Source organism: Lacerta agilis, chromosome 11 (assembly GCF_009819535.1).
Source record: "Lacerta agilis isolate rLacAgi1 chromosome 11, rLacAgi1.pri, whole genome shotgun sequence".
Lineage (NCBI taxonomy): Eukaryota > Metazoa > Chordata > Lepidosauria > Squamata > Lacertidae > Lacerta > Lacerta agilis.
This window is the reverse complement of record NC_046322.1, coordinates 8702346-8728192: the sequence shown is the minus strand read 5'-3', so window position 1 is coordinate 8728192 and position 25847 is coordinate 8702346. Positions and strand designations below refer to the sequence as shown.

The 25847-nt window shown below is 46.0% G+C and overlaps 1 protein-coding gene across 1 annotated transcript in view; it reads left to right on the top strand.

The window, feature by feature from the left end:
- Nucleotides 1-25847, top strand: part of LOXHD1 (lipoxygenase homology domains 1) — a 146743-nt gene that overhangs the window by 29015 nt on the left and 91881 nt on the right. Inside the window, exons 7-11 of the mRNA XM_033164495.1 lie at nucleotides 443-566; nucleotides 8826-9076; nucleotides 11958-12093; nucleotides 13774-13934; nucleotides 15770-15856. Coding sequence (XP_033020386.1) covers nucleotides 443-566; nucleotides 8826-9076; nucleotides 11958-12093; nucleotides 13774-13934; nucleotides 15770-15856 — 759 coding nt within the window. The remainder of the gene's footprint in view (nucleotides 1-442; nucleotides 567-8825; nucleotides 9077-11957; nucleotides 12094-13773; nucleotides 13935-15769; nucleotides 15857-25847) is intronic.

Genomic DNA, 25847 nt, shown 5'->3' with positions numbered 1-25847 from the left:
CTTTTGTTGACAGGGCCTTTTCAGTGGTGGTTCCCCACTTGTGGAATGCCCTCCCTAGCGAGGTGGCGCCTCTCTCCATCATGATCAACTTTCAGGGAGGGTCCGAAAACATTGCTGTTTACCCAGGCATTTGGTGGCTGAAGAATACTGGCAGTCCCATCACCTACCTCTAGATGTTATGAATTGGAATTGTCTTTAGAATGCTTTTGCTTTGCTATGGCTTTCCAGTTGGGAATCTGTTTGCCCCCCTCGGGGGTGGGGGCTCTTTGCAGAGAACGGGTGGGGTACAAACTCAAGAAACAATAAATAAAGGAAAAGTATGGGCCGTGTGTTTGTTCCCATGAATCCAGCTAAAAGTAGTTGGGCGTCCTTATTAAATGCCGTGTCTTTCTTGTACCTGTCTTCCTCTCCTTGTTCAAATGAGTCTCTGCTCCCGCCCTAGGTTATCATTGAGGACATAGGCAACAAATGCATTTACAACTTCCCATGTGGCCGGTGGTTTGCTCTGGATGAAGACGATGGCAAAATCCAGCGGGATATTCTAGTGGGAGGAACAGAGGCTACAGGTACTGTACTGCATTTTTCGCTCCAAAAGACGCTCCTGAACATAAGACACACCTAGTTTTTAGAGGAAGAAAGGGGGGAAGCCCTGGTTTTTTGAGGATCAGCTCAGATTTGTGCAGCTTTTTTTTGCGAAGGGGGAAAAGCAAAGCTTTTGCAAAGGGGGGAAAGCAAGAGGAAAATGGCAATTTTATGGGGTTCAACTCACATTTCTGCAGATTCTTAAGGAGCCCTTTCTACAGTTTGCAGAAAGATAATCTAATCAGCCAGTTACATGTGGCTGGGGAAACAAACAGCCTCCCTCTGCAGCACATTCAACAACAGAGGGAGCTGGGAGTCTTATCTCTCTCCCGATCTCTTGCTGATCAGCTGCTGAGCGGGGTCCTTTCAACACCCCCTTCTCTCTCTTTCTTTTAAAAAAAGCAGGATCTGCTTTTGGCCCCTGGGCAATTCGGCTCCAGGGACCACCATTCGCTCCATAAGACGCACAGACATTTCCCCTTACTTTTTGGGAGGAAAAAAGTGCGTCTTATGGAGCGAAAAATACAGTAAAGGCATTTGCAGGTAAAAATACTCATTTGGGCTTGGCCTAAATATTTATCATTCAGGAAAGGGGAACTAATGCAGTTTTTCTAAAAGGGAAGAAGCACAGGAGAAACGACACCTTCCTTCTGTATTCACAACTGGGCATCTTCCTTGAAATGAACATTTCAGCCTGTGCTCTCTGCATCTCCCGAATTTTTTAAAAAGTGGGGGATAACTTCCTGCCTACCCCTGAAACAAGGGCTTCTCCTCTACAACAAGGGAATATACCCGTCTGTTACGGGGGGGGGGGCAGCATAGAGGACTTCTGCCTTTAGGTGTGCAGTCCTTGACTACAGCTTTCTCACATTAGATCCACGCAGCATTGCGTACTGCATCTTTTAAACATGGGGCCCATTGGGCCTGGTGGAGTGGAAAACAGGGAGGCCAACAGTAGGTGGCGCTAGAGCTAAAGACAGGCGGAGCCAACTGATTTTAGTTCCCTCTCCATCCTCTTCCCTGTCGAGTTCTACAAGGGCAACACTAAGAAGGAATAATAATAATAATAATAATAATAATAATAATAATAATAATAATAATTTATTTGCACCCCACCCATCTGGTTGGGTGCCCCAGCCACTCTGGGCAGCTTCCAACAGAATATTAAAATGCAATAGTATATACAGGTGAAACTCGAAAAATTAGAATATCGTGGAAAAGTCCATTTATGTAAGCAATTGTTTTCATTAGCTTCTGGAGTTTAATATATGAGGTAGACTCATGACATGCAAAGCGAGATATGTCAAGCCTTTATTTGTTATAATTGTGATAATTATGGCGTACAGCTGATGAAAACCCCAAAGTTGAAATTGTTAATTTGGGGTTCTCATCAGCTGTACGCCATAATCATCACAATTATAACAAATAAAGGCTTGACATATCTCGCTTTGTATGTCACGAGTCTATCTCATATATTAGTTTCACCTTTTAAGTTGAATTACTGGAAGAAATGAACCTTTCCACGATATTCTAATTTTTCGAGTTTCACCTGTAAAACACTAAAAGCTTCCCTAAACAGGGCTGCCTTCAGATGTCTTCTAAAAGTCTGGTAGTTGTTTTTCTCTTTGACATCTGGTGGGAGGGCATTCCAAAGGGCGGGTGCCACTACCAAGAAGGCCCTCTGCCTGGTTCCCTGTAACTTGGCTTCTCGCAGCAAGGGAACCACCAGAAGGCCCTCGGCGCTGGACCTCAGTGTCCAGGCAGAATGATGGGGGGTGGAGACGCTCCTTCAGGTCAGGGTGCTAGTGAATGTAGCCATGCTGCTGACGGGTGTGGGAGCCAGGCCTGCGACCCCAGACACCCCTGCTGGCTGTTCCTGTTTTGAAAGTTACAGAACAGGCTTCTGAATTAGAAAACCCACAAGGGCACCAAGCGAATGCCCTGGTATTTGCTGTGGGAGATGCTGCTGCTGGCTTCCCAATTACTGGGAAGGAAAGTTTAAATTGCGTCCAAATCAAGGATCCTTTTGACGCTCATTTTGCAGCCGGTTTTAAGATTATGGAGGCACACGGCCTCTTCCTTAACCCTGCAGCCACTGCCAAAGATGCCTGGTGGCAGCCCTGTGTCAATTTCATAATGAAACTGGCAAAACGGAGGAATTCTAGCCCGTTCTCGAGGTGGCGGAGAGCAGGATTCCTCTTGCCAGATCAGAGCCTGATAGGATCCGTACTCAACGCCTTCTTCTCGACCTTTTGCCGTTTAAGCTGAGAAGGGAAAGTTTGCTCTTGCAAAGATGCCTCCAGGATATCCTTTCCCCAAAGGTTGCTGATGCTCTGAAGGCCGCCCAGGGTTTCCTGCCACCTGGGGAGAAGGACAGGGGGTGGGGTGGGGGGAACAGGTCATCAAACAATATTCCGGGCCTCAAGGCATCTGGGCAAGCAACGGGCATGCTGGGGGACGGGGGACGGGACTGCTTTATCCATGCTTCTTCTAGCGGCGTCACAGCCTGCAACGTGTGAGGCGCCCTTTTGGAATGGCTTAATTATTGATTTGAGCAGCGGGCGGAAAAGCTGTTGGTGGTGTGCTCCACACCCACCGGTTTAATGCTTTGGATTCTTGGCTGGGGGTGTGTGGAATGAGCAAGCCGTATCTTCCTTCTCCAACTCGTGGGTGCCAATCCCAACTCGGCACCCTGCTTTTGCCCACAATTGTCTGTCTTAATGAGAGCTCCAGCAAAGAAATGCCAGTTTGGTGTAGTGGTTAAGAGCGGCAGACTCGTAATCTGGGGAACCGGGTTCGTGTCTGCACTCCTCCACATGCAGCTGCTGGGTGACCTTGGGCTAGTCACACTTCTCTGAAGTCTCTCAGCCCCACTCACCTCACAGAGTGTTTGTTGTGGGGGAGGAAGGGAAAGGAGAATGTTAGCCGCTTTGAGACTCCTTCGGGTAGTAAAAAGCGGGATATCAAATCCAAACTCTTCTTCTACTCTTCTTCTTCTTCTCACCCTTTGAGAAAATAAGGTCTCAAGCACCTTAAAATGGATATTAGAACTTTCCCGCACGGCTTTATGTAGACTTGCTAGCATTGCTGTTCTAACCAAAAAATGTACTGCTAGAAGGCCAGGTGTCCCCCATCCTATATTTGTGCATCTGGTTCTTCCTGCCTAAGTGCAGAACCCTACATTTGTCCCTATTGAACTTCATTTTGTTAGCTTGTGCCCGGTTATCCAATATGTTAAGGCAGGGGTTGGCAACCTAAGGCCCATGGGCCACAAGCAGCCCATGGGGGTCATTTAACCTGCCCACGAGCCACCCCCAAACTGAGCTGCCCTCTCGGTGAGTCCCCGTGCGCTGTGCTAAACCGGCACAGCACGTCGTGGGGACTCACTTTCACGACACTGGAAATCACGTCTGCATATGTACAGACGCCGGAAATCACATCTGCGCAGGTGCCAGAAATCATGGGCGCGTGTGCGATCTGGTCCACAGAGGGATCTCCACTGGACTGAACCGGCCCTGTGTTAAGGTCATTTTGAATTCTGATTCTGTCTTCTGCAGCATTAGGTACCCCTCCCAGTATGGTGTCATCTGCAAATTTGATGAGCATCCCCTCAATTCCTTCATCCAATTTGTTTATAGAAACATTGAACAACAACGGGCCCAGGAGAGAACCCTGCGGCACCCCACTTGTCACTTTTTCCCAGGATGATGAGGAACAATTAATGAGTAATCTTTGGGTTTGGTCAGTCAACCAGCTACAGATCCACCTAACAGTTACCTCGTTCAACCCACATTTTACCAGCTTCCTCATGAGAATATCTTGGGGGACTTTGTTAAAAGCTTTACTGAAATCGAGATACACTATGTCCACAGCATTTCCCTGATCCACCAAGTTTGTAATTCCATCAAAATAAATAAATCAGATTGGTCTGGTGTGACTTAATTTTGAGAAACTCATGCTGGGTGTTAGTAATCACAGCATCCTTTTCTAAATGCTCACAGACCGACTGCTGAATTATCTGTTTTAGGACCTTCCCTGGTATTGATGCCATGCTCACCGGTCGGTAGTTACCTGGGTCTTCCTCCCCCCCCTTTGAAGATGGGAACAACATTTACCCACCTTCAGTCTGTAGGGACCTCACCTGTTCTCCAAGAAATCTCAAAGATAATAGACGAAGGCTCTGAAGTTAACACCTGCAAGCTCATTTACCTGTAGTACCCTTGGATGCAGCTCAAAAGTCCCTGGAAAACTGAATTCATTTAAAACAGCTAGGTGTTCCCTTACTACCTCTTTTCCTATCTTGGGCTGCAGCTCCTTCCTTACATCATTTATTCTGCTATCACCAGTTTAGGCAACGCTTTCCTTTTGGGTGAAGACAGAGGCAAAGGAGGTGTTGAGTAGTTCCACCCCCCCGCGATGCAGGAATATCCAGCTGTCTCACACAGGGATCAGACCTAAAACTTTGGCATTGTCAGCATCACGTACTGAGCTAGTAATTCTAGTTCCCCACAAGGATTGGCATGCACGCTTTTAACCCTTTGACCCACATCATCATTTCATAGAATCATAGAATTGCCGAGTTGGAAGGGATCGCACAGGTCATCGAGTCCGACCCTCCGCAATACAGGAATCCTTTTACCCAACGTGTTCCTTCCTCTTAGAAGAAATTCAAAATTCTGAGCAGGATGGAGGGATCTGGGATTTTTTAGTTAGGGGAGAATGTTGAGAGGTTATTTAATTTTGCACTTTTTTGTATAGCTCTACCAGAAGGATGCGGGTGGCGCTGTGGTCTAAACCACTGAGCCTTGGGCTTACCAATCAGAAGGTTGGCAGTTTGAATCCCCGTGACAGGGTGAGCTCCCATTGTTCTGTGCCAGCTCCTGCCAACCTAGCAGTTCGAAAGCACATCAAAGTGCAAGTAGATAAATAGGTACCACTCCAGCGGGAAGGTAAACGGCGTTTCCGTGCACTGCTCTGGTTCGCCAGAAGCGGCTTTGTCATGCTGGCCACATGACCTGGAAGCTGTCTGCGGACAAACACCAGCTCCCTCGGCCTATAGAGCAAGATGAGCGCCACAACCCCAGAGTCGTCTGTGACTGGACCAAACGGTCAGGGGCACCTTTACCTTTACCTTTACCAGAAGCCTTTTTTTTTCAGGCCAGCTAGCAGATCTGGAGTTGCATACAGGAACCTGTCCTGAATTTCACTGGGATTTCTACTGTACATTACTTTGTAGGTGGCTGCACCCCACTAATGGCACCCCAGCCCCTCATTTTCCCCAAAGGCAGCTCTTCTAAGCTTTCAGCTTCTGCTAGGCAGATATTTGAAAATGAGATCCTAGATGTTTAAATACAGATTTCCTCGCTCCTTTTAAACGCATGGCTTAGGAAACACTGGGCTGAGTGTGCTCCCTTCGGCTTCTCTCCCGGGATGGATGCATTTCCCTCCCTCCCGAAAGACGAGCATCAGGGTAGCTCTGCACCGAGCATTATTTATTCAACCTGCTTAGTGTCATCATGTGGCTTTCGGCATCGTTGAACTGCTGCTCAGCTCCCCCTCTTTTCCCCGCTAGTGTGCAATAGAGGCTATCAGTGTTAAGACCTCCTGCCGCGGGCCTTTCAAAGTTATATGCAATTTAACAAGGTGAAATCTTTGCGGAAGGAAAACTACCATATTTACAGTACGCCGCAGGCAGCCTTGAAACAACAGAAGCCCCCGCAAGGACAAGCCTGGTGCCTGCATTTTACTTAAACCCCAGTTTCGGCTGGTAGTCGCAACTGCTATTGTTAGCCCTAAAAATAATAGACCAGAGGCAATTGTATTTCATCCAGCAGAGCTTTACTCCTACTGAAGGCAAATGAGCATAATGGTCACAAATCCAATACATTCAGGATTGGCACTGTCCATAAGAAATCCAGTTGCAGCAAACTTAATTTAAACTTACAATAACTTACAGTATAATAAGTCTAAACCTTAACACTAAGTATGCTGTGTACATAACACCACACCAGAAGGAAAAGAGATAGAAAGAGAAGGTGAAGCCCAGGCTCCTTCTGGCCCTACTTTTATAGTCAGCATGACCCTGACAGAAGAGATAAGAGAACAAGTATAAACCAGCTGTGCTCAGCTTCTCTGAAGGAATAACCCAAACACCAGGAACCTTCTGCTCATTTCTTTCACACAGAGAAGCTCCCAGAAGCTTCCAGAACCCTCTTGAATTAATTAGAATAGGAAAGATCTCCACACATCAGATCAATACTTTTTGTACCAAAAAAAATGCAAACTGACAATGACCCCCCCCCAAAAGAAAAAGAATCAAGGGATTTGTAGTTTGTAAAAGGTGCTGGCTATTGTAGTTCTCTGAGGGGGAACTACAGTTCCCAGGATCCTTTGGGTGAACTTGCATGCATTCAGCCCAGACACTGAGATCCAGTGCCGAGGGCCTTCTGGCGGTTCCCTCACTGCAAGAAGCAAAGCTACAGGGAACCAGGCAGAGGGCCTTCTCGGTAGTGGCGCCCGCCCTGTGGAACGCCCTCCCATCACAGGTCAAGGAAATAAACAACTACCTGACATTCAGAAAATACCTGAAGGCAGCCCTTTTTAGGGAAGTTTTTAATGTGTGATATTTTTGTATTTGATTTCCGTTGAAATCCAGCCAGATGGGCGGGGTACAAATAATAAATATTATTAATATTAAAATTAAAATTATTATAATTATTATTCAACGTGTGTTGGCTATGCTTTAGATGTATGATGTTGGTGCGATCTATGCAACAGTTGGAAGGGTTGGGTGCTAGTTGAAGCCCAGTTATGTTTTTGAATAGGACTGGTCTCCCTGGCACCCCAGATGAACAGTTTCTTTGGTGACCCCTTTATCCACCCAATTATTTATTTGTTGTATCCCACCTTTTTCTCTCCATGGTGGCCTACATGGTTCTCTCCACTCCTCGTTTAATGCCCACAACGACCCTGTGGTGTAGGTTGGGCTGAAAGGCGAGATCCCCCATTGAGGTTCATGGCTGAGTCTCAAGGACTGGCTGGATGAGGAAGAGCGGTTGGAGCAACCTGCCCAAGAGCCCCCCAGGGAGGACACAGGAGAAGACTACTTAGATCCTGTATCCTGGTGGTGGGACACTGAGGAGCAGTCTGTGGAAGAAAAGAGCTGGGAGGTGATAGAAGCAGGGGTTGTTGAGCCATCAAGAGGGGTCAGGAGAAGGATTGCCCCTGCTACACAACAGCAGGGCAGTCCCAGTCCTGCTGTCTCTCCTCCCCCTCTGACTCCCTGCATGATGCTGAGCAAAGGGTCAGACAGGCCTAGAGAAGGAGCCCACCCTCTTGATGTAGGCTTCGTCTGCTTGGAAGGGATCCAGAGTGAGAAGCTAGAGGGGAAGGGTGCAGATACTGGTCAGTTTCAGCAGTATCTCAGCTGGATGAACCAGAGGACTCTGCTGTCTCGTTATTTTCTGTTAATGAAAAGTGAATTGCATTCTGTGCCTGCCATGTGTACTCTTCCCTGTGTTTGACCTGGCTCGCTTGACAGCTCCTTGTCACTGAGTAAGGATTGAACCCTGGCTGAGTGGAATGTGTTCTTGAACTCAGTGTGGTGTAGTGGTTAAGAGTGGTAGACTCGTAATCTGGTGAACCGGGTTGGCGTCTCCGCTCCTCCACATGAAGCTGCTGGGTGACCTTGGGCTAGTCACACTTCTCTGAAGTCTCTCAGCCCCACTCACCTCACAGAGGTGTTTGTTGTGGGGGAGGAAGGGAAAGGAGAATGTTAGCCGCTTTGAGACTCCTTTGGGTAGTGATAAAGCGGGATATCAAATCCAAACTCCTCCTCCTCCTCCTCCTCCTCCTCCTCCTCCTCCTCCTCCTCCTCTTCTTCTTCTTCTTCTTCTTCTTCTTCTTCTTCTTCTTCTTCTTCTTCTTCTTCTTCTTCTTCTTCTTCTTCTTCTTCTTCTTTTTCTTCTTCTCTTCCTTGCCTATATAGAGATGGGTGTGCAAATGTGGGTAGAAACCATCCTACTGCACAAAGGTAATGTTAGCAGGCATTGCTGTGCCCCTGACCCCACCCACCTTTGGCACGTGGCCTCCAGAAGTCCTCCCAGGAAGGAAAGTGGCCCTTGGGCTGGCAAGTTTCCCCACTTCCCCAGTAAAAAGTGTTGCTGAAAGAGCAGGCACCAAGACTTCCACTGTGGTGGTTCCTCATCTCCCTCCCTGCATCTCTCCCATCTTCCACCATCCAGGCATTGTCTACAACGTGGCTGTGGTGACGGGGGACATCAGAGGGGCTGGCACAAACTCCAAAATCCACATGGTCATGCATGGCTCCAAAGGGCTGAAGAACAGCGGGAAGATCTTCCTGGAAGGAGGCGAGTTCGAACGTGCCAGGACCGATCTTTTCAACGTGGAGATAGCCGCTCTCCTGAGTCCCTTGAGCCGTGTCTCAATTGGACACGACAACGCAGGTGTCGGCTGCGGCTGGTACTGCGAGAAGGTGAGGATGGGTCACTTAACATCTTTGGACAGCTGTCCAGTCACTTTCCCCCTATTTGTGGTCTGACCGGAGTGACCTGGAAGGCTTGAAGGATGTTGCTGCTGTTTCAGTGATGCAATAATCTGATTTCACCTAATATATGCCGTGCGGCACTGGAACTTATGCAGAAATCAATTGCATGCTCATTAGGCGTCAGGGCTGCCCTGCAGTTGCAAGATTGGGGGTGGCATTCCCTCTATGCCTCTTAAGTCACTCTTACAGTTGTGCAGAAGGGATGTGGAGGTCATTTGTGGCAGTTTTGCGTTAATTTCTAGGTAGAGGCAGCAGATTCCGGCTCAAACCCAAGAGCTGTGTCATCCTGCGAGTTGTGGGCATTGCGGTTTTGCAGTTCAGTTGAAGGGGTGGGAGGAACAGGAGAGGGATGGGTGGCTCATTTTAGGAAGGGGGTGATGTGATCGCCAGCTGCAAATATTTGAAGGGACAGGGACAGCGGATAAATTCAATTCAGTCCATATTTGTAGGCTAACCTAACTAATTAGCATTTCCTGAAATAATGTGGGAACCAAAACACAGCCATCCTTTGAAAATGTGCACCTCTCTGAATGTTGGAGTGCCGTTCTCCAGCCCAAGTAGCGTGTCCATAAAAAATGCATTGCATTGGGGGATATTTCATGGCAAAAATGTGTATGTTAGGCAAAACTGTATCAGGAGAAATTTGCACTAAAATGATGAAGGATTTTCATGAGGAATGCTTAAAAAAATACTGCAAAGGAACTCAGCTCAGCGGTGGAACATCTGCCTTGCCTACAATAGGTCTCGAGTTCAATTCCTGGTGTCTCCCAGTCATTCCTGAGTCAGTGTAGACAATTCTGAGATAGATGGAGCAGAGGTCTGACTCTGTATAAGGTAGCTCCCTATGTCCCTATGACATTTTGAAGAGTGTTATACAGTTGAGGATTGAAGTTCTCCAACAGCTCAGGAGGGACTAATGTAATAAAACAGCTAGCACATTTGCAAAGCTAAGTCAGCTCCAGTATGTTTTCAGATTGGATGGGAAACCATGTATTTATTGAGGTTCCTGCATTGCAGGGGATTGGACTAGTTGACTCTCGAGCTCTCCCTTCCAACTCTAGGAAAAAAAATCTAAAAAGTTGTCGGAAAATTATTTCCTGAGAATTTTTGAACCAGCCCTCCTTATGACCTCCTTGATATTGTCAGTTTGCATTTCTTAGTGCAGAAAGTATTGATCTGAGGTGTGGAGATCTTTCCTATTCTAATTAATTCACGAGGGTTCTGGAAGCTTCTCTTTGCGAAAGAAACAAGCAGAAGGTTCTTGATGTTTGGGTTATTCCTTCAGAGAAGCTGAGCACAGCTGGTTTAAACTGGTTCTCTTATCTCTTTCTGCCAAGGTCATGCTGACTATAAAAGCAGGGCCAGAAGAAGCCTGGGCTTCACCTTCTCTTTCCATCTCTTTTCCTTCTGGTGTGGTGTTCTGTACATAGTATGCTTAGTGTTAAGGTTTAGATTTATTATAAGTTACTGTGAGTTTAAGTCTGCTGCAGCTGGATTTCTTATGGAGATTGCCAATCCCGAATATATAAGATTTGTGACCATCACTGGCAGAGGAAGAGGAGTGCGGGGGGAGCACACCGCCCCCGGCAGCACGGTCCTGGTGGGGTGCCATCGCGGCTGCTCCCCCGCCCACGCTGGGCACCACGCCCCTGCAGACGGCATGCCCTGCCCCCAGTACACATGCCACACCCCTGCGGGCAGCGCATCATGCCCCCAGGGTGCATGCCACGCCTCTGCGGGTGGTGCACCCCGCCCCCAGGCTGCGCGCTAGTCCCGCCCCTGCCTGCTCTCCGCCCCCCAGTGCCGGAGCATGAAGCTCCACCACTGGTGACCATTATGCTTATTTGCCTTCAGTTGCAGTTAAGCTCTGCTGGATGAAATATACAGGTCTATTTTCTGGGAATCCTGCAATGTGTTAAAGTTTTTACTCTGCTAACTATACATTGGGATTCTACTCTGGATCAATATTGAGTAGAATTTCATGACAGACATAGCCTTGCATCTTTGTCTTAAGAGCATCAGAAGAGGCTGCAGGATCAGGATAATGGTCCATCGAGTCCAGCATCCTGCTCACTCAGTGGGCAACCAGATGCCTGCGGGGAAACCTGCAAGCTGGATTCGAGCACTTAATTTCGAAACCTTACTCATGTCTGTGCAGGAGTGCCAACTAGAATACAATATTCAGGGGGAGGGGAAGATAAGCCCTGGCACACGTAATCGATCACATGACATGGGACACACACCCCCATTTGAATGTCAATGCCCATCAACTTTGGGGGGCCCCTCAAATATTTTATTGGGGGCACTGAAGGGACCTTGGCTCCTGGGAGTTGACTCCTATGTGTTTGTGAATGCATTATGTCTCACTAGGAGGGTGTGGAAGGGACGCGGGTGGCGCTGTGGGTTAAACCGCAGAGCCTAGGGCTTGCTGATCAGAAGGTCGGTGGTTCGAATCCCCGCGACGGGGTGAGCTCTCGTTGCTCGGTCCCAGCTCCTGCCCACCTAGCAGTTCGAAAGCACATCAAATGCAAGTAGATAAATAGGTACTGTTCTGGTGGGAAGGTAAACGGCATTTGCGTGCGCTGCTCTGGCTCACCAAAAGCGGCTTTGTCATGTTGGCCACATGACCCGGAAGCTGTATGCTGGCTCCCTCGGCCAGTAACGCCAGATGAGCGCCGTAACCCCAGAGTCGGACACGACTGGACCTAATGGTCAGGGATCCCTTTACCTTTACCTTTACCTTTACCTAGGAGGGTGTGGGCAATGGAAAAATGAATGGTTTATTCCGGCTCTCCCTTTCCCCTTCCAGGTGGTGGTATATTGCCCATTTACTGGTATTGAACAGACGTTCCCGTGTGGGAAGTGGCTGGATGAGGATGACGGTGATGGACTGGTGGAACGGGAGCTCTACGAAATGGTCTCGCTGCGTAAGAAGAGACTGAAAAGTAAGTGCGAAAGAGCAAAGTCTGAAGGGCATCCGTCATTATTTGAAAATCCCCCTGCCCTTGGGAGCACTCAGGGTTTTTTTTATTTATTTCTGCTGACAGTTCTTTCTTGGTACAGAGAACCAAAAATCCGTCTTCTTCTTTTTGCTTCCTATGGCAGCTATTTTATATTGGCATTCACAGCACTTTTGTCAATATATGTGTGCTGCCACCTCCATTTTTTTACCTGAAAAGAAAAAAGAACCGAGCGCACTGCAAGCCACTGGTCTGAGTCCAAAAAGTTTGGGGCTTTTTAGTTTAGAGAAAATGCGAGTAAGAGTCGACAAGCTACAAATTTATAAAATCATGTGTGACATGGAGAAAGTGGAGAGAGAAGAGTTTTTCTTCCCCCTTCCACAACGCTAGAACACGTGGACACCTAGGGAAGATGAATGTTGCAAGATTCAGGACAGATAAAAGAAAATACTTCTTCACGCCTCACGTAGTTAAACTATGGAACTCTCTGCCACAGGAGGTAGTGATAGCCACCAGTGCTAGAGTGCCCAACCTGTTAAATAGAAGATTCCAGGTATGTTCTCAATCCCCGCTGGCTCCATTGTGTCTGCTGTCCTTCATGGTGACACAGATCCTTTGGGGACAAAGAGCTGCATAAGGTTCATAACTGGCGGGGAGAATTTACATTGTCCCTCCTCCCTCTGGTCACATCAGGGCAATGAATGCTTATAAAATTAGTTAAGGCGCTGCAGGATCAAGACGCCTCTGTGACGAACAGCTTCTCCCGTTTAAGGAGCGATTCCATTGAAGCCGCGCTCATTACAGTGAACATCACTTAATGTGACAGCCACTTTATCTCTGCAGCGCAGTCCATTCTGCGAAAGCATTTATGACCTTTAAACTGCCATATTATCGACCCTGACTGCTATTGACAGTGCAATCCCTTTGTGGATGTTGTATATTAAATGGGCAGGAAGCAGTGCCCTTGAGTAATTGGTGACCTTTCGCTGCCATACAATGGGATAAACTTGTATTGTCATCTCCCCCATCTGCTTGCCTGGGCAGCAGCTTTTCTTACCGTCCTTTTGCAAGACCTCTGTCTGAAATAATTTTGGGACATGCGTAGTCCACCCAAGATGGCGGGCGCGAGCGGCCGGCACCCCTTCCGACCGTGCAGCGGTGGCGGCGCGGCAAGTTTTAAGCCTTAAAACTTGCTGCGCCGCCTCCGCCACTGCACGGTCGGAAGGGGTGCTGGCCGCTCGCACCCGCCATCTTGGATGGACTGTGCATGTCCAACCAAGATGGCGGGCATGAGCGGACGGCACCCCTTCCGTGCGGTGGCACGGCAAATTTTAAGGCTACAGCGTGTGAACAGCAGCACCCGGGGTGGCCCGCCCCCCGCCCCCTTGGCCCACCCCTGACTTGTCCAAAGAGGAAGCTCAGGGACATGTGCATGGACTTATGTAGGTCCCTCAATCCATTTGGCTAGCACCCATTGGTCTGATTACACCCAGCATCGAGGGACCTACCAATAGGGTGTTGTGGCTGTCCAAATGCACCCACCCACAACACAGGGTTTGGTTGCCAGGTCGCACCGCAACACGTGCCTTTTTTTTAGGGAGGTCATGATTTGTCACCCGCTTTCACCATTCTAATTCAGTGATTCAGAACCTTTTGTTTTATAAGAAAATCCTTGGTCCCTGTGGATATGGACAAGTGACATTAAGGGCGCAGGGACAGACGCCCCCATCTTCCTCCAGGTTTATGGTGACAAAGGGAAGTCCGACGAAATGAAGCTGGACAATAACTCTGATAACTTTGAAGCTGGACAAACGGACAAATTCATGGTATGCCTTCCTGTCTGCCACGTGTGCTATGCTCCAAACACAGTCTTGTGTTTACTGCCGTGTTAACCTGGGAATCAGCCCAGGCGCTTCCTGTTTGCAGTTATTGCCGGTTAAATGGCACAGAAGAATAGCCAGTCAATTCCTCGTGGTTTATGTGAAAGGGTTTAATGGCCCTTATAAAAGGAAGGAAATAGCAAACTTATTGGAAATGTCAGCTATGTTGGCGCTTCATTGACTCAGAATGCTGAACGTGTGGCTAATTCTTGCCTTAAATACAAGGTGAACATTATAATGCCTGCGTTCTTCTCTGGTTCAGATTAAATCCTGCCCCTTCTGTCTTCCCTCCTGACCACCTGTCAGTCTCCAAATTCATACTGCCCAGTGACAGAACATTAACTGTACCAACGTCAGCATTGACTACATGTAACCCACGGCAAAATGTGAAGGGTTTACAAGATCTCCCCTCTCCCTGCCAGGCATACAAACGGTTCTGTTAATGCTTTCCTTATGTTATGTAGTGTGACCCATGATTTAACATTGACTATAGCTTGCAAAAGAGAACCTTATAATCAATTCACTACAGAGATGTATGCATTCTCCATTTTCCCCCCCTTCTTCCCAATTTTCACAATACCCTAAATTAACCTGACCAGGAGCTAGCCTTGCTCCTAGTACTTTGAAGCCTAGCGTTCAAATAACAAAGTGCTTCACTGCATGCAGTTTGATCCATCTATCTTCCTGAGTAGACTTTCCTGTGCCATACGCACTGATCCTAGCATTCCTCTAGCTTACTGTATGGCTAGGGATCAATGCACATCAGATCAGCACATCTCTGGGGAAAGCTCTGCTCAGATCACACACACACAGATGCAGCTACCAGGATTTGTTCAGCTTCTGACCTTCTTGGGGAAGCAAGATGTGTTTGGGGAGCAGAGTTTGTTTTCATGATGCAGACAGTGTGATCAACTGGAAAATTAGCATCACATAATTTTAAAGTGGGACATGGAAAGCTGCCTTATAATGAGCCAGACCTTTGGTCCATCTAGCTTAGTATTCTCTACTCTGATTGGCAGTGCCTCTCCAGGGTTTCAGGCAGGGGTTTCTCCTGTGTCTACCTGGAGATGCTGAGAATTGAACCTGAGACTTTCTGCATGCAAAGCAGATGCTGTACCGCTGAGCTTCATACCTTCCCAATCTAGGAAATGCCTTGCTGGATCAGGGAAAAGGCCCATCAAGTCCTTTTGGAAATCCACCCAAGTTGGTGGCCACGCAACTACATCTTGTACAAGCAAATCCCACAATTTACATGAGGGATAGCCAGGGAACATTGTGATGGGGGCCAAATGTGGCCCTCCATGCCTCTTCACCAGGCCCTCAGGACTGTTCCTAGACCAGACCCTCTCTCTTCACGCCACATCTCTCACTGCCCCAGATTTGCACTGTCCTTCAGCAATTTTGCCTGGCTCCACCCACTTTTGCCTTTTTGCTCCACCCACCTTTTGCATGTGGCCAAGGAAGGTTGCCTAGAAAGGCCCTCCACCCCAAACATGTTTTACAGGTGGATCATTTAATCCAACCTCCTGATCAATGCAAGAATCTTGCAGCTACAGCAAGCATATTTCTTTTTTGCAAGTGCCATTGATACGAAAAGAGCGCTGTTCTTGTGCAACATGATTTTGGCTCCACCAGAGCTTGCACAGGAAATGCCTCCAATGGATTTTGCTGCGCTTGTGCATCTCCAGTTTTATTTTCCCGGGGGCGTGATCTTCCCCCAGATTGTGCCTGTAGTAGAAAAAGGCCCCCCCCCTGATGTGTTTTACGCATGTTTCCTGCAGATTGAGCTCCCAGATCTGGGGAATTTGTACAAGATCCGGATATGGCACGAGAAGAGGAGCCCATTCGCTGGCTGGCATCTACATAAGGTAAAAAGCCAACGGGACAGATTGCACTATGGGGGCAAGATCAATTCCCTGTAATAAGCAAGAGCATATTGTTTCCATGAACTTGCATCCTTATCTAACACTTGAACACTGACATGTGGCCGGGGCAACCCAGCCAGATGGGCAGGATATAAATTATAACATCCTCCTCTTCCTCCTCCTCCTCATTATTATTTGCATGCTTGGTTTACAGTGAAACTAATGAATCTTAAGCTTCAGGGCCCCTAATCCTGGAGGGTCCCAGAAGTGACTTTAGTAAGGTAAAGGTAAAGGGACCCCTGACTATTAGGTCCAGTTGTGTCCGACTCTGTGGTTGCGGACCTCATCTCGCTTTATTGGCCGAGGGAGCCGGCATACAGCTTCCAGGTCATGTGGCCAGCATGACAAAGCCGCTTCTGGTGAACCAGAGCAGCACACGGAAACGCCATTTACCTTCCCACCAGAGCAGTACCTATTTATCTACTTGCACTTTTGACGTGCTTTCGAACTGCTAGGTGGGCAGGAACTGGGACTGAGCAACGGGAGCTCACCCTGTTGCGGGGATTTGAACCGCCGACCTTCTGATCAGCATGCCCTAGGCTCTGTGGTTTAACCCACAGTACCAACCGCCACCCGACTTTAGTACACACTGCTTAAAAATATTGGGTTTAGTCAGTGGTGTAGCGTGGGTTGCTGATGCCTGGTGTGGGAAAAGTGTTGCACCCCCCTGGTGGACTGGGCAAATGGGGTGGGGACACATGCAGACGATGAACAGAGCCTGCCTCCATCAGGCTCTCCCCCCCCCCCCCCGGCTTGCCTACTAGACCAACCCGCCTACTGCCGTGCCTCAGCTGCCAGGGCTCTGTGCCTGATTGTACCCCCTCAAAAATGTATGCCCGGGCCACGGCCCCCTGGCCTCCCCATGCTACGCCTCTGGGTCTAGTAGACCCAATTTGAGTCACAGCAACTTTTTGTTGTATATATTTCAACAGTCCCAAAGTCTGAGAGTCAGTAGTGTTGTGTATTAATTAAACGTTCTGTCAGCTGGGTGGAGTAATGTCATTTGTCAATTTAAGGGTACAAGTACAATCCACAGCCTGGTTGGGTCCTGCCAGAAAGTTAGAATATTATTGGTTCCCACTTAAATGTATCTATCCTCTCCGTACCATGGTGCCTTAAATAGAGCTTCTCCTGCCCCCGTTCCCCAGTCTTGTCGGTTACCTTACAATAAAAGAATTGTTCATGAAGACATGTCATTGGAATTATTGCTTCCACGTACCCACGGCACAACAAGTAGCACAGATGTTGTTAAGGTGTAGTGATCAGTCATGGAACAACCCCATTGAAGAAGACCCCATTGCTGGTTGTGGAGGGGCTCCCACGACAGTTCAAGCTTCAGGGCCCCCAAAATGCAGGTCTGCCACGGAACCATGTTGACTTACCGGCTGAGGAGACCCTGAGCAACTACCATGGAACTCCTCTGTGCTGCAAAATGTTATTCCTTAGGCTTATTATAGGGTGAACACTTGATTCAGACTGTCGGGCCCCCTTCCCTCTATTCTGATGGTGCTTTTTAAGGCACACCCAAGAGTTCTCTGCAGCTCTAAGTTGCAGGGGCAAGATTGGCAGCAGAAGGATCATGATGATCTTTTCATAGGGCAGAGGTGGCTAGCCTTTGGCAAATTGGCACCAGCCATTTGGTTTTCGCCTACTTCATCGCAGCTTTGTGAGGCATTGGGTAAAGCCTTGGTTTGGCTGGAGGAGAGGTTGTAGCCTTCGCCTGCCCATCCTCATTAAGGGTATTGAGGGGGAGTGGCTTCTCTCCGATGCCCCAACGGAGGCTAGGGCCATACCATTCCCCCAATGGGGAGCCCTCGGGGGTACCCCTATTTGATGTAGGCCTTAGGGCTCCTCCAAATGATGGATTGCCCTTAGATGCAACTCCCAGCAAATGGACTGGAGTGATATAATCTGGCTTCTCCCAATTCCTTTGCCAAACCACTCACATCTGTAACCAATGAAGTTGTGGCCTATTTGAATCCACAAACCAATGACCTTTCCCCGCATCAAACGGAGTGCACATTTTGCGTGGTCGCAAGTATCCTCCGGTGATCATGGTGCAGCTCCTGGCAGTTGGGTCTGGCAGCACCTTCCCAGGTTGGATACCTGTGATCTCCACCCACAAAAGCAGCCGCCCAATCCCGGCTGGGGAGGTGTTGCCGGGGGGGTGGGGATTGGCCAGGTAGAAGGAGGGATTAGTCAGTACACACAATAGGAGTTGAGTCGTACCTGGGAAGCGGCCATTGGATTCAGAGCTTCCCCACCCTCCACTCCCTCATTTAACATTTACTCTGCAGGTTAACCATTTTATTTCCACAGCCACACAGGCACGCAGGCACTGCTATGTCAGGGTTGCTGTTGAAGGGCCAGAAAGGACTTTCCCTGCATTGACAGGTTTTGCCTTTCCCGTAGCAATTCGTCACAACTTTGGCGATTGCAGGGCTTGGGCGGAATTCTTTAGTCATCTACAAAATGGGGGGGATGGCGTGGGGTGGTGACCCCCGCCCCCATTGCGGTGACAATAACAGGGTTCCCGTTAAAGGGGTCTCAGGGGGAGGCATTGACCATACGCCCAGAGGTCGTCACTGCCCCCCCCTCCAGCGGCGGCGAACGGGAGGGCGGGCTATCTGCTTGAAGATATGTTCTCCAGAGTTAGCCCTCTCCCCACTCATGCTGGATAACCCTGAAATTACCCAGAACTCCAGCTGTGGGGGGGGGGGGCTGGGAAGGATAAACGCCCAATGCCTGAGCCAAGGTCTCCCTACATCTGAATATTAATAAAGTTGTGGCCAATTTAATCCCATAGAACATTGTCACATGTCTTTATTTCCCTCAGGGGCTGCCCAGGGTTCAGGGGACTCTGCCTGGCCACGCAAATACTGTTGGTCTGTGTGTTTATTCATTCCCAGGGAGCTGCAGGTCACGGGGTCTTGGCACACTGTTTGCTTCTTTCAGTCAATCAGAGGGTGGGGCAAGATGCTTGTGTAGGACTCTGTTGTCCCACCACTGGACAGTTGGGTAGATATCCTACTTAGCTCATAGCCCAGCTTCTGAGATATCATTGCTCAACATCACCCAGCCACCTTAAGCATGCCTTCACAAGCATGGGAACTGGAAACTTTTTTTCTAAAAGCCAAAACTAAATTCTCAGATTTATTCATTATGCTCCCATTATCAAATGCTCTTGCTGCAGAGTGCAGTGTCTTCCTATATGGAACTCCTACTTTGGATAGCGGGACATGGGTGGCGCAGTGGTCTAAACCACTGAGCCTCTTGGGCTTGCTGATCAGAAGGTCGGCGGTTTGAATCCCCACGACGATGATGAGCTCCCTTTGCTCTGTCCCAGCTCCTGCCAACCTAGCAGTTTGAAAGCACACCAGTGCAAGTAGATAAATAGGTACCACTGTGGTGGGAAGGTAAACGGCGTTTCCGTGCGCTTTTGTTTCGGTTACGGTGTCCTGTTGAGCCAGAAATGGTTTAGTCCTGTTGGCCACATGACTCAGAAAGCTGTCTGCGGACAAACACCGGCTCCCTCGGCCTGAAAGCGAAATGAGTGCCACACCCCATAGTCGCCTTGGACTGGACTAAACCATCCAGGGGTCCTTTACCTTTTTGGATAGCACTGAACAAACTCTAGAAATGTGTTTCTTTTGCTATGCAGGCATGTGCAACAACAATAGCAAATCACCATTTACTTTTTTTATAGAAAAAAGAAAAGAAAATAAGGCCACATTGTTAACAGACCTTGACTTTTGAGTCTCTAATATGATTTGATAGGTTTCTGCCTTCTTTTGTGCTGAACAGATGTTTGGAGGATCTACCCTGTTTCTCCTAAAATAAGACATAGCCATAAAATAAGCCATAGCAGGATTTCTATGCATTTGCGAAATATAAGCCGTTCCCCAAAAATAAGCCATACCCCGAAAATAAGCCATAGTGACGTGGTACCTCCCATTAAAACAGCCTGGAGAGGCGTGGCTATGCAGCGTACCGATGCGACATCATTAAAATAAGACATCCCCTGAAAATAAGGCATACTGTGTTTTGTTGAGCGAAAAAAAATATAAGACGGTGTCTTATTTTAGGAGAAACACGGTAGCTGGGAGTTAGTAAACCATGAAGCATTGCGGATGCACCCTGGTTCCCAAGATTCATCCACACAGTCATTCTGGCCTCATTATTCTTGGTTTGCTGTCGCTTCCACTCCTGGGGGAAAGGTTGATGTCTAGCTGCAAAAGGGTCCCTTGTTCATTCTCTAGTGAGAGGATTGCTAATGAGGCTGCAATGTTTAGTTGATTAATCTCTCAGATTAATCAGTTTAAAAACCTTTTTGCAGCGCGGTCTCAAGCATGTCTTCTTGGAAAAGAAGTGACTGCTTCTGCATTCAGTGCTGTGTAATAAGTGCGGTCAGGATTACAACTTTCCCTCACAATTATATATGTGTCTATTGAGGTGTAAAGTCCCCAACTAGGACTGGGCAATATCTGGATGAGACAGTTTGGAGTAGAAAAGCAGCCAGGGGAAGGTGCTTAACCCCAACCCAGCATGCCATTTCCCACACCCCCTCCCCACAGCTGCTTCCTTAACCCCCTGTCCGAGTTTCCAAATGTGCCTGGTGAGTAGCTTGGCCCAGGTTTTTCACAGCATAAGCAAATCCAAAAAAATATGCTGTTATTGTTGTGATATTATAACATGCCGAGCTGCGAACGCTGCAGCATCAAGGTCACAAGACTTAAGGGTCATGTTTCATAACGAAGGGTCAGGCGCCCAAACGCTACTCCAAAGAGTTTGCAATCTCAGCTGTTGCAAATGTAGCTGTAGTTTGCACTCAAAGCAGAGACACTCAGGCTCACTTCACAGATGTGAAAAAGCCACTACAACAGGTTGCAAAGTTCAACACTGTTCCTGCCAACACACACAGAGCAAGCGCTCTGGTCCCCTGGAGAGTTGGATATCAAAGGCTCAAAGTGGTAGAACCAGTCTCAGAGAGTTCCAAGGATGGAACAAAGACAACAGATTCATACTGTGTATATGATAACTGTTTGTTTACTTCTCTTAATGATGCCTTAGCGTTTGCCGCTCTCACATTGTCTAATATCGGGGGAGGATGTTGTGATATTATAACATGCCGAGCTGCGAACGCTGCAGCAGCAAGGTCACAAGACTTAAGGGTCATGTTTCACACTGTGGGAAATCCACCAGTCATTCCACACATGTGATGTCATTGAAATGTACGGATGTACTCCTTACTTTTTGTTATGCATCGGAGATGCAGGACGCAATTACAGACAGCTCTGAATATCTGAGCTGGCTACGCAGATAAATTTCTGCACTTTATCTACAATAAAGTAGGTGTTAGCCTTCACTGGCTTGTGTGTGTTGTTTTCAAGCTGGGAACAACCGCATATTACAAACGTGCCCCTGGACTCCAGAAGCCAGAGGGCACGGAAGCTTCGTCCGCCTTGGGGGTCAGTCTCTCAACCTGCCCCTGCGGGAAGTTTTCTTTTTTTTTTAATAATAAATTTTTATTGTTTTCCAAAAAATAACAAATTACAACAAATAATCATATCTAATAAACAATGCAATACTATAGCTCCGCCGAGCTCTGACTCCCCTCCTCCACGTCAACAGGTTTTCTAGTCCAGTTTTGTCGCGCAGTTCATATTACAACCTTATTAGTCTTTGTCAAAGGTTTATTCCAGTCCTACAAGTGTTTTTAAACTTCCTCTGTTCAATCTTAGATACTCCACAAATTTACTCCAGTCTCTTTGAAACCTCGAGTCATCCTGGTTTCTGACCCTGCCGGTCAGTTTTGCCAATTCAGCATATTCCACCATCTTCGCCTGCCACTCATCAATTGTAGGCAACTCCTGTAATTTCCACTTTTGGGCTAATAGTATTCTTGCAGCAGTTGTCGCATACATGAACAGTCTTTTGTCCTTCTTAGCTATTTCATCTCCCATCAATCCCAACAGAAAGGCTTCAGGTTTTTTTGGGAAAGTATATTTAAACATCTTCTTAAGCTCATTATAGACTGCTTCCCAAAAACCTTTGACCTTATTGCAAGTCCACCACATGTGATAAAAACTACCTTCTTCTTGTCTACACTTCCAACATAACTTATCATGCATTCTATACATTTTTGACAATTTTACTGGAGTCAAATACCATCTATACATCATCTTATAAACATTCTCTTTCAATGTTTCACATGCAGTGAATTTCAAAGTCTCATTCCATAGTTTAGTCCATGCATCATAATCTATATTGTGCCCAAAGTCCATTGCCCATTTTATCATCACCTCTTTCGTCAAGTCATCTTTAGTATACCATTCCAACAACAAATCATACATTTTTGTTAAAAATTTACCTCTACCTTCTAATAGCTCAGTCTGAAATCTAGATTTTTTATCTTCAAAACCAATCTTTCTATCTTCTAAGAGCAAATTATGCACTTGGTGATATTGAATCCATCCTGTAAAGAGATCTTCCATCTGGTGGTATGGTTTTAACTTCCAACCTTTTTCTGTTCTCATAAGCAAATCCTCATATGTGGACCTTTTACCTTCCATGTTAACTTTTTTTAAGGTAAGAACTTCAATCGGTGAGATCCACCATGGGGTTTTGCTCTCTAAAAGTCTCTTGTTCCTTTCCCATACTTCGAAGATGGCCCTCCTTATCACATGATTTAAAAAACCTCTATGAGCCTTTATCTTATCATACCAAAGATAGGAGTGCCATCCGAATCTATTATCATATCCTTCTAGATCTAACAAATCAGTATTTTGCAATGTTATCCATTCTTTTAGCCAACACAAACAGGAAGCTTCATAATACAACTTCAAATCTGGTAGGGCGAAACCGCCCCTTTCCTTTTTGTCAATCAATAACTTCAATTTAATCCTTGGTTTCTGTCCCTGCCAGATGAATCTACTCAATGTTTTTTGCCATTCTTTAAACTGTCCTGTTCCCTTAATTATTGGTATTGTCTGAAATAGGAATAACATCCTCGGTAAAACATTCATCTTAATTGCTGCTATTCTTCCACTAAGGGAAAGCTTAAGTCTAGTCCATACTTCCAAATCTTTCTTAATCTCCTTCCAAACAGGTTGATAATTATCTTCAAAAAGATTGATATTTTTTGGAGTTAACCATATTCCCAGATACTTTATTTTCTTTGATACTGCTATACCCGTTTTTTGTTCTATCTCTGAAATTCGCTCTTTTTCCATATTCTTTACCATCATCTTTGTCTTGGTTTTATTCAGTTTAAATCCTGCTAATTGTCCAAAATTCTCCATCTCCTCTAATACTTTCGGGACGCTGTTCTGGGGTTCTTCTAACGTTACTACCAAATCGTCTGCAAAGGCCTTTAATTTAAATTCTTTTACACCAACTTTAATTCCTTTTATTTCCGGACTTTCTCTCAATTTCTTCGTTAAAACCTCCAGGACCGTTATGAACAATAGCGGTGATAGCGGGCAGCCTTGTCTAGTGCCTTTTGTTATTTCAAAACTTTCTGTTATTTCATTGTTCACTATTAATTTTGCTTTCTGATCCGAGTATATCGCATCAATTCCTTTCAGGAAAGATCCCTCTATTCCCATTCCTTCCAAACTCTTTTTCATAAAATGCCAAGAAATATTATCAAAAGCTTTTTCCGCATCCACAAATATTAATACAGCCGTTTTTTCATTCCTGGTTTCCAGATACTCTATCACATCAACAATATGTCTTACATTATCTTTTAACTGTCTACCAGGAAGAAATCCGGCTTGATCCTTATGTATTATTTCATTCAATATTCTCTTCAATCTTGTTGCTAAAATATCTGCAAAAAGCTTATAGTCATTATTCAATAAAGAAATTGGTCGATAATTCTTGACGTTTAAGCGATCTGTATCTTGTTTGTGAATTAAAGTTATATAGGCTTCTTTCCAAGTGCTTGGGATCTTGCCTCCTTCTAAAATATTATCCATTACTTCTTTCAAAACTGGAAACAGCTGTTCGCTGAGTATTTTGTAATATTTTGCCGAAAGTCCATCCGGTCCTGGAGATTTCCCCAATTTCATTCTTTTTATTGCTTCTTGTATTTCCAACGCCGTAATTTGAGTATTCAGGATATCGGATTTCTCTTTTGATATTTTCTCCAATTTATGTTCTTCCAAATACTTTTCTATTTTTTTCTTATTCTCCTTCTCCTGCTGGTACAAATCTTTATAGTATCTTTGGAAAGCTCTCTTTATTTCTTTTGGATCCTCTATTACACCGTCTCCAATTTCTAATTTATTAATTATATTTTGATTTTGTCTCTTTCTCAATTGCCAAGCTAGTAGCTTTCCTGTCTTGTTAGCTGATTCAAAACTCTTTTGTCTCATCTGTTTAATTTTCCATTCAATCTCTTGATTCACCAGCGTGGAGAACTGAGTTTGCAATATTTTTATATTCTGTTTCAATTGGATATCCATTGGTTTCAATATCAGTTTCTTTTCACATATCATCAATTGAGTTAAAATTTCTTCTTTCTTTTTTTCCTTGTTTTTTCTTTGATGACTATTCTTTTGTATCAAGAATCCTCGCATTACAGCTTTGCTTGCATCCCAAACCACATCCAGTCCGGTTCCCTTCTGTAAATTCAAATTGAAATACTCTGTTATTTCTTCTTTAGCTTTGGTTATCACTTCTGGATCATCAAATAGACTATCATTCATTCTCCATCTTGTGGGGGTTTTCTCTTTGTTCTTTAAATCCAAATCAATCGAATTGTGATCCGACAGCGTTCTCGGTGTTATTTCACATCTGGACACCCTCCCTATTAATTCTTTTGTAATCCATACATGATCAATTCTTCCAAAACTCTGATTCGGCTCTGAATAAAAAGTAAAGTCTTTTGTAGTAGGGTGTTTCAACCTCCAAATATCCACCAATCCTAAGTTTTCCGTCATATCAAAAAATGATTTTGGTAATTTACCTTCTCTTGCCGTCTTTCTTGTAAAAGATTTATCAAGTTCCGGCATCACTACACCGTTAAAGTCCCCCATCACTATCAATTTCTGATCCATAAATTCCATCAATTTATCTTCCAAATTCTTAAAAAATTCTGCTTTATTTTCATTTGGTGCATAAATTCCGATTACCAACAGCTTCTCGCCTTGCAGCGTGATTTGTACTATTAAAATTCTGCCTTCCTCATCTTTCGAGATCAGTTTTGGTTCAAATTTTTCCTTTATATATAGTGCAACTCCTCTCTTTTTCGAAGAATCCAAGGAAACAAATTCTCTTCCCAATTTTTTATTAATTAACACATGTCTATGTTTTTTTGCAATATGAGTCTCTTGAAGACAAATTATGTCCAAATTTTTCCTATACAACACGTGTCCTATCCTGTTCCTCTTGTTTTTATCGTTAAGACCGTTTACGTTCCACGAAGTAATTTTCAAAGCCATGTTTTCCTTTTCTCTTGTTTTTAAACCTTTTAGGGTTTATTATCCTTATTATCAATATCTTCCACTTCTTCTTCTTCTTCTTCTTCATCTTCCCCCTCCAATTCTTCTCCTTCTTCTTCTTCTTCTTCTTCTTGTCCTCCGTGTGCTCCTAACTTCTCCAAATTCTCTTCCTCCTCTTTCTTCTTGTCCTTTTTCTTCTTATCCTGTTCCCTCTTGCCCTCGTCCGGTGCTGGTCCTGGTGCTCCTATCTTCCCTAAATCATCTTCATATCTTCTTGTAAATTTCTTCACCTCCAGTGCGTCTGTCAGTTTAAATCTTTTATCTTTGTAGTAGAAGGAGATCCCCTCCGGATATTCCCATCTATGTTGAATCCCCTTTTTCCTAAGCGATGCCACCAATGGTTTGTACGGGTCTCTCTTTCGCAGGAATCTTGTCGGGATCTCCTTAAACACGATGATTTGCTTCCCATCGATTACCAACTTCTTTGT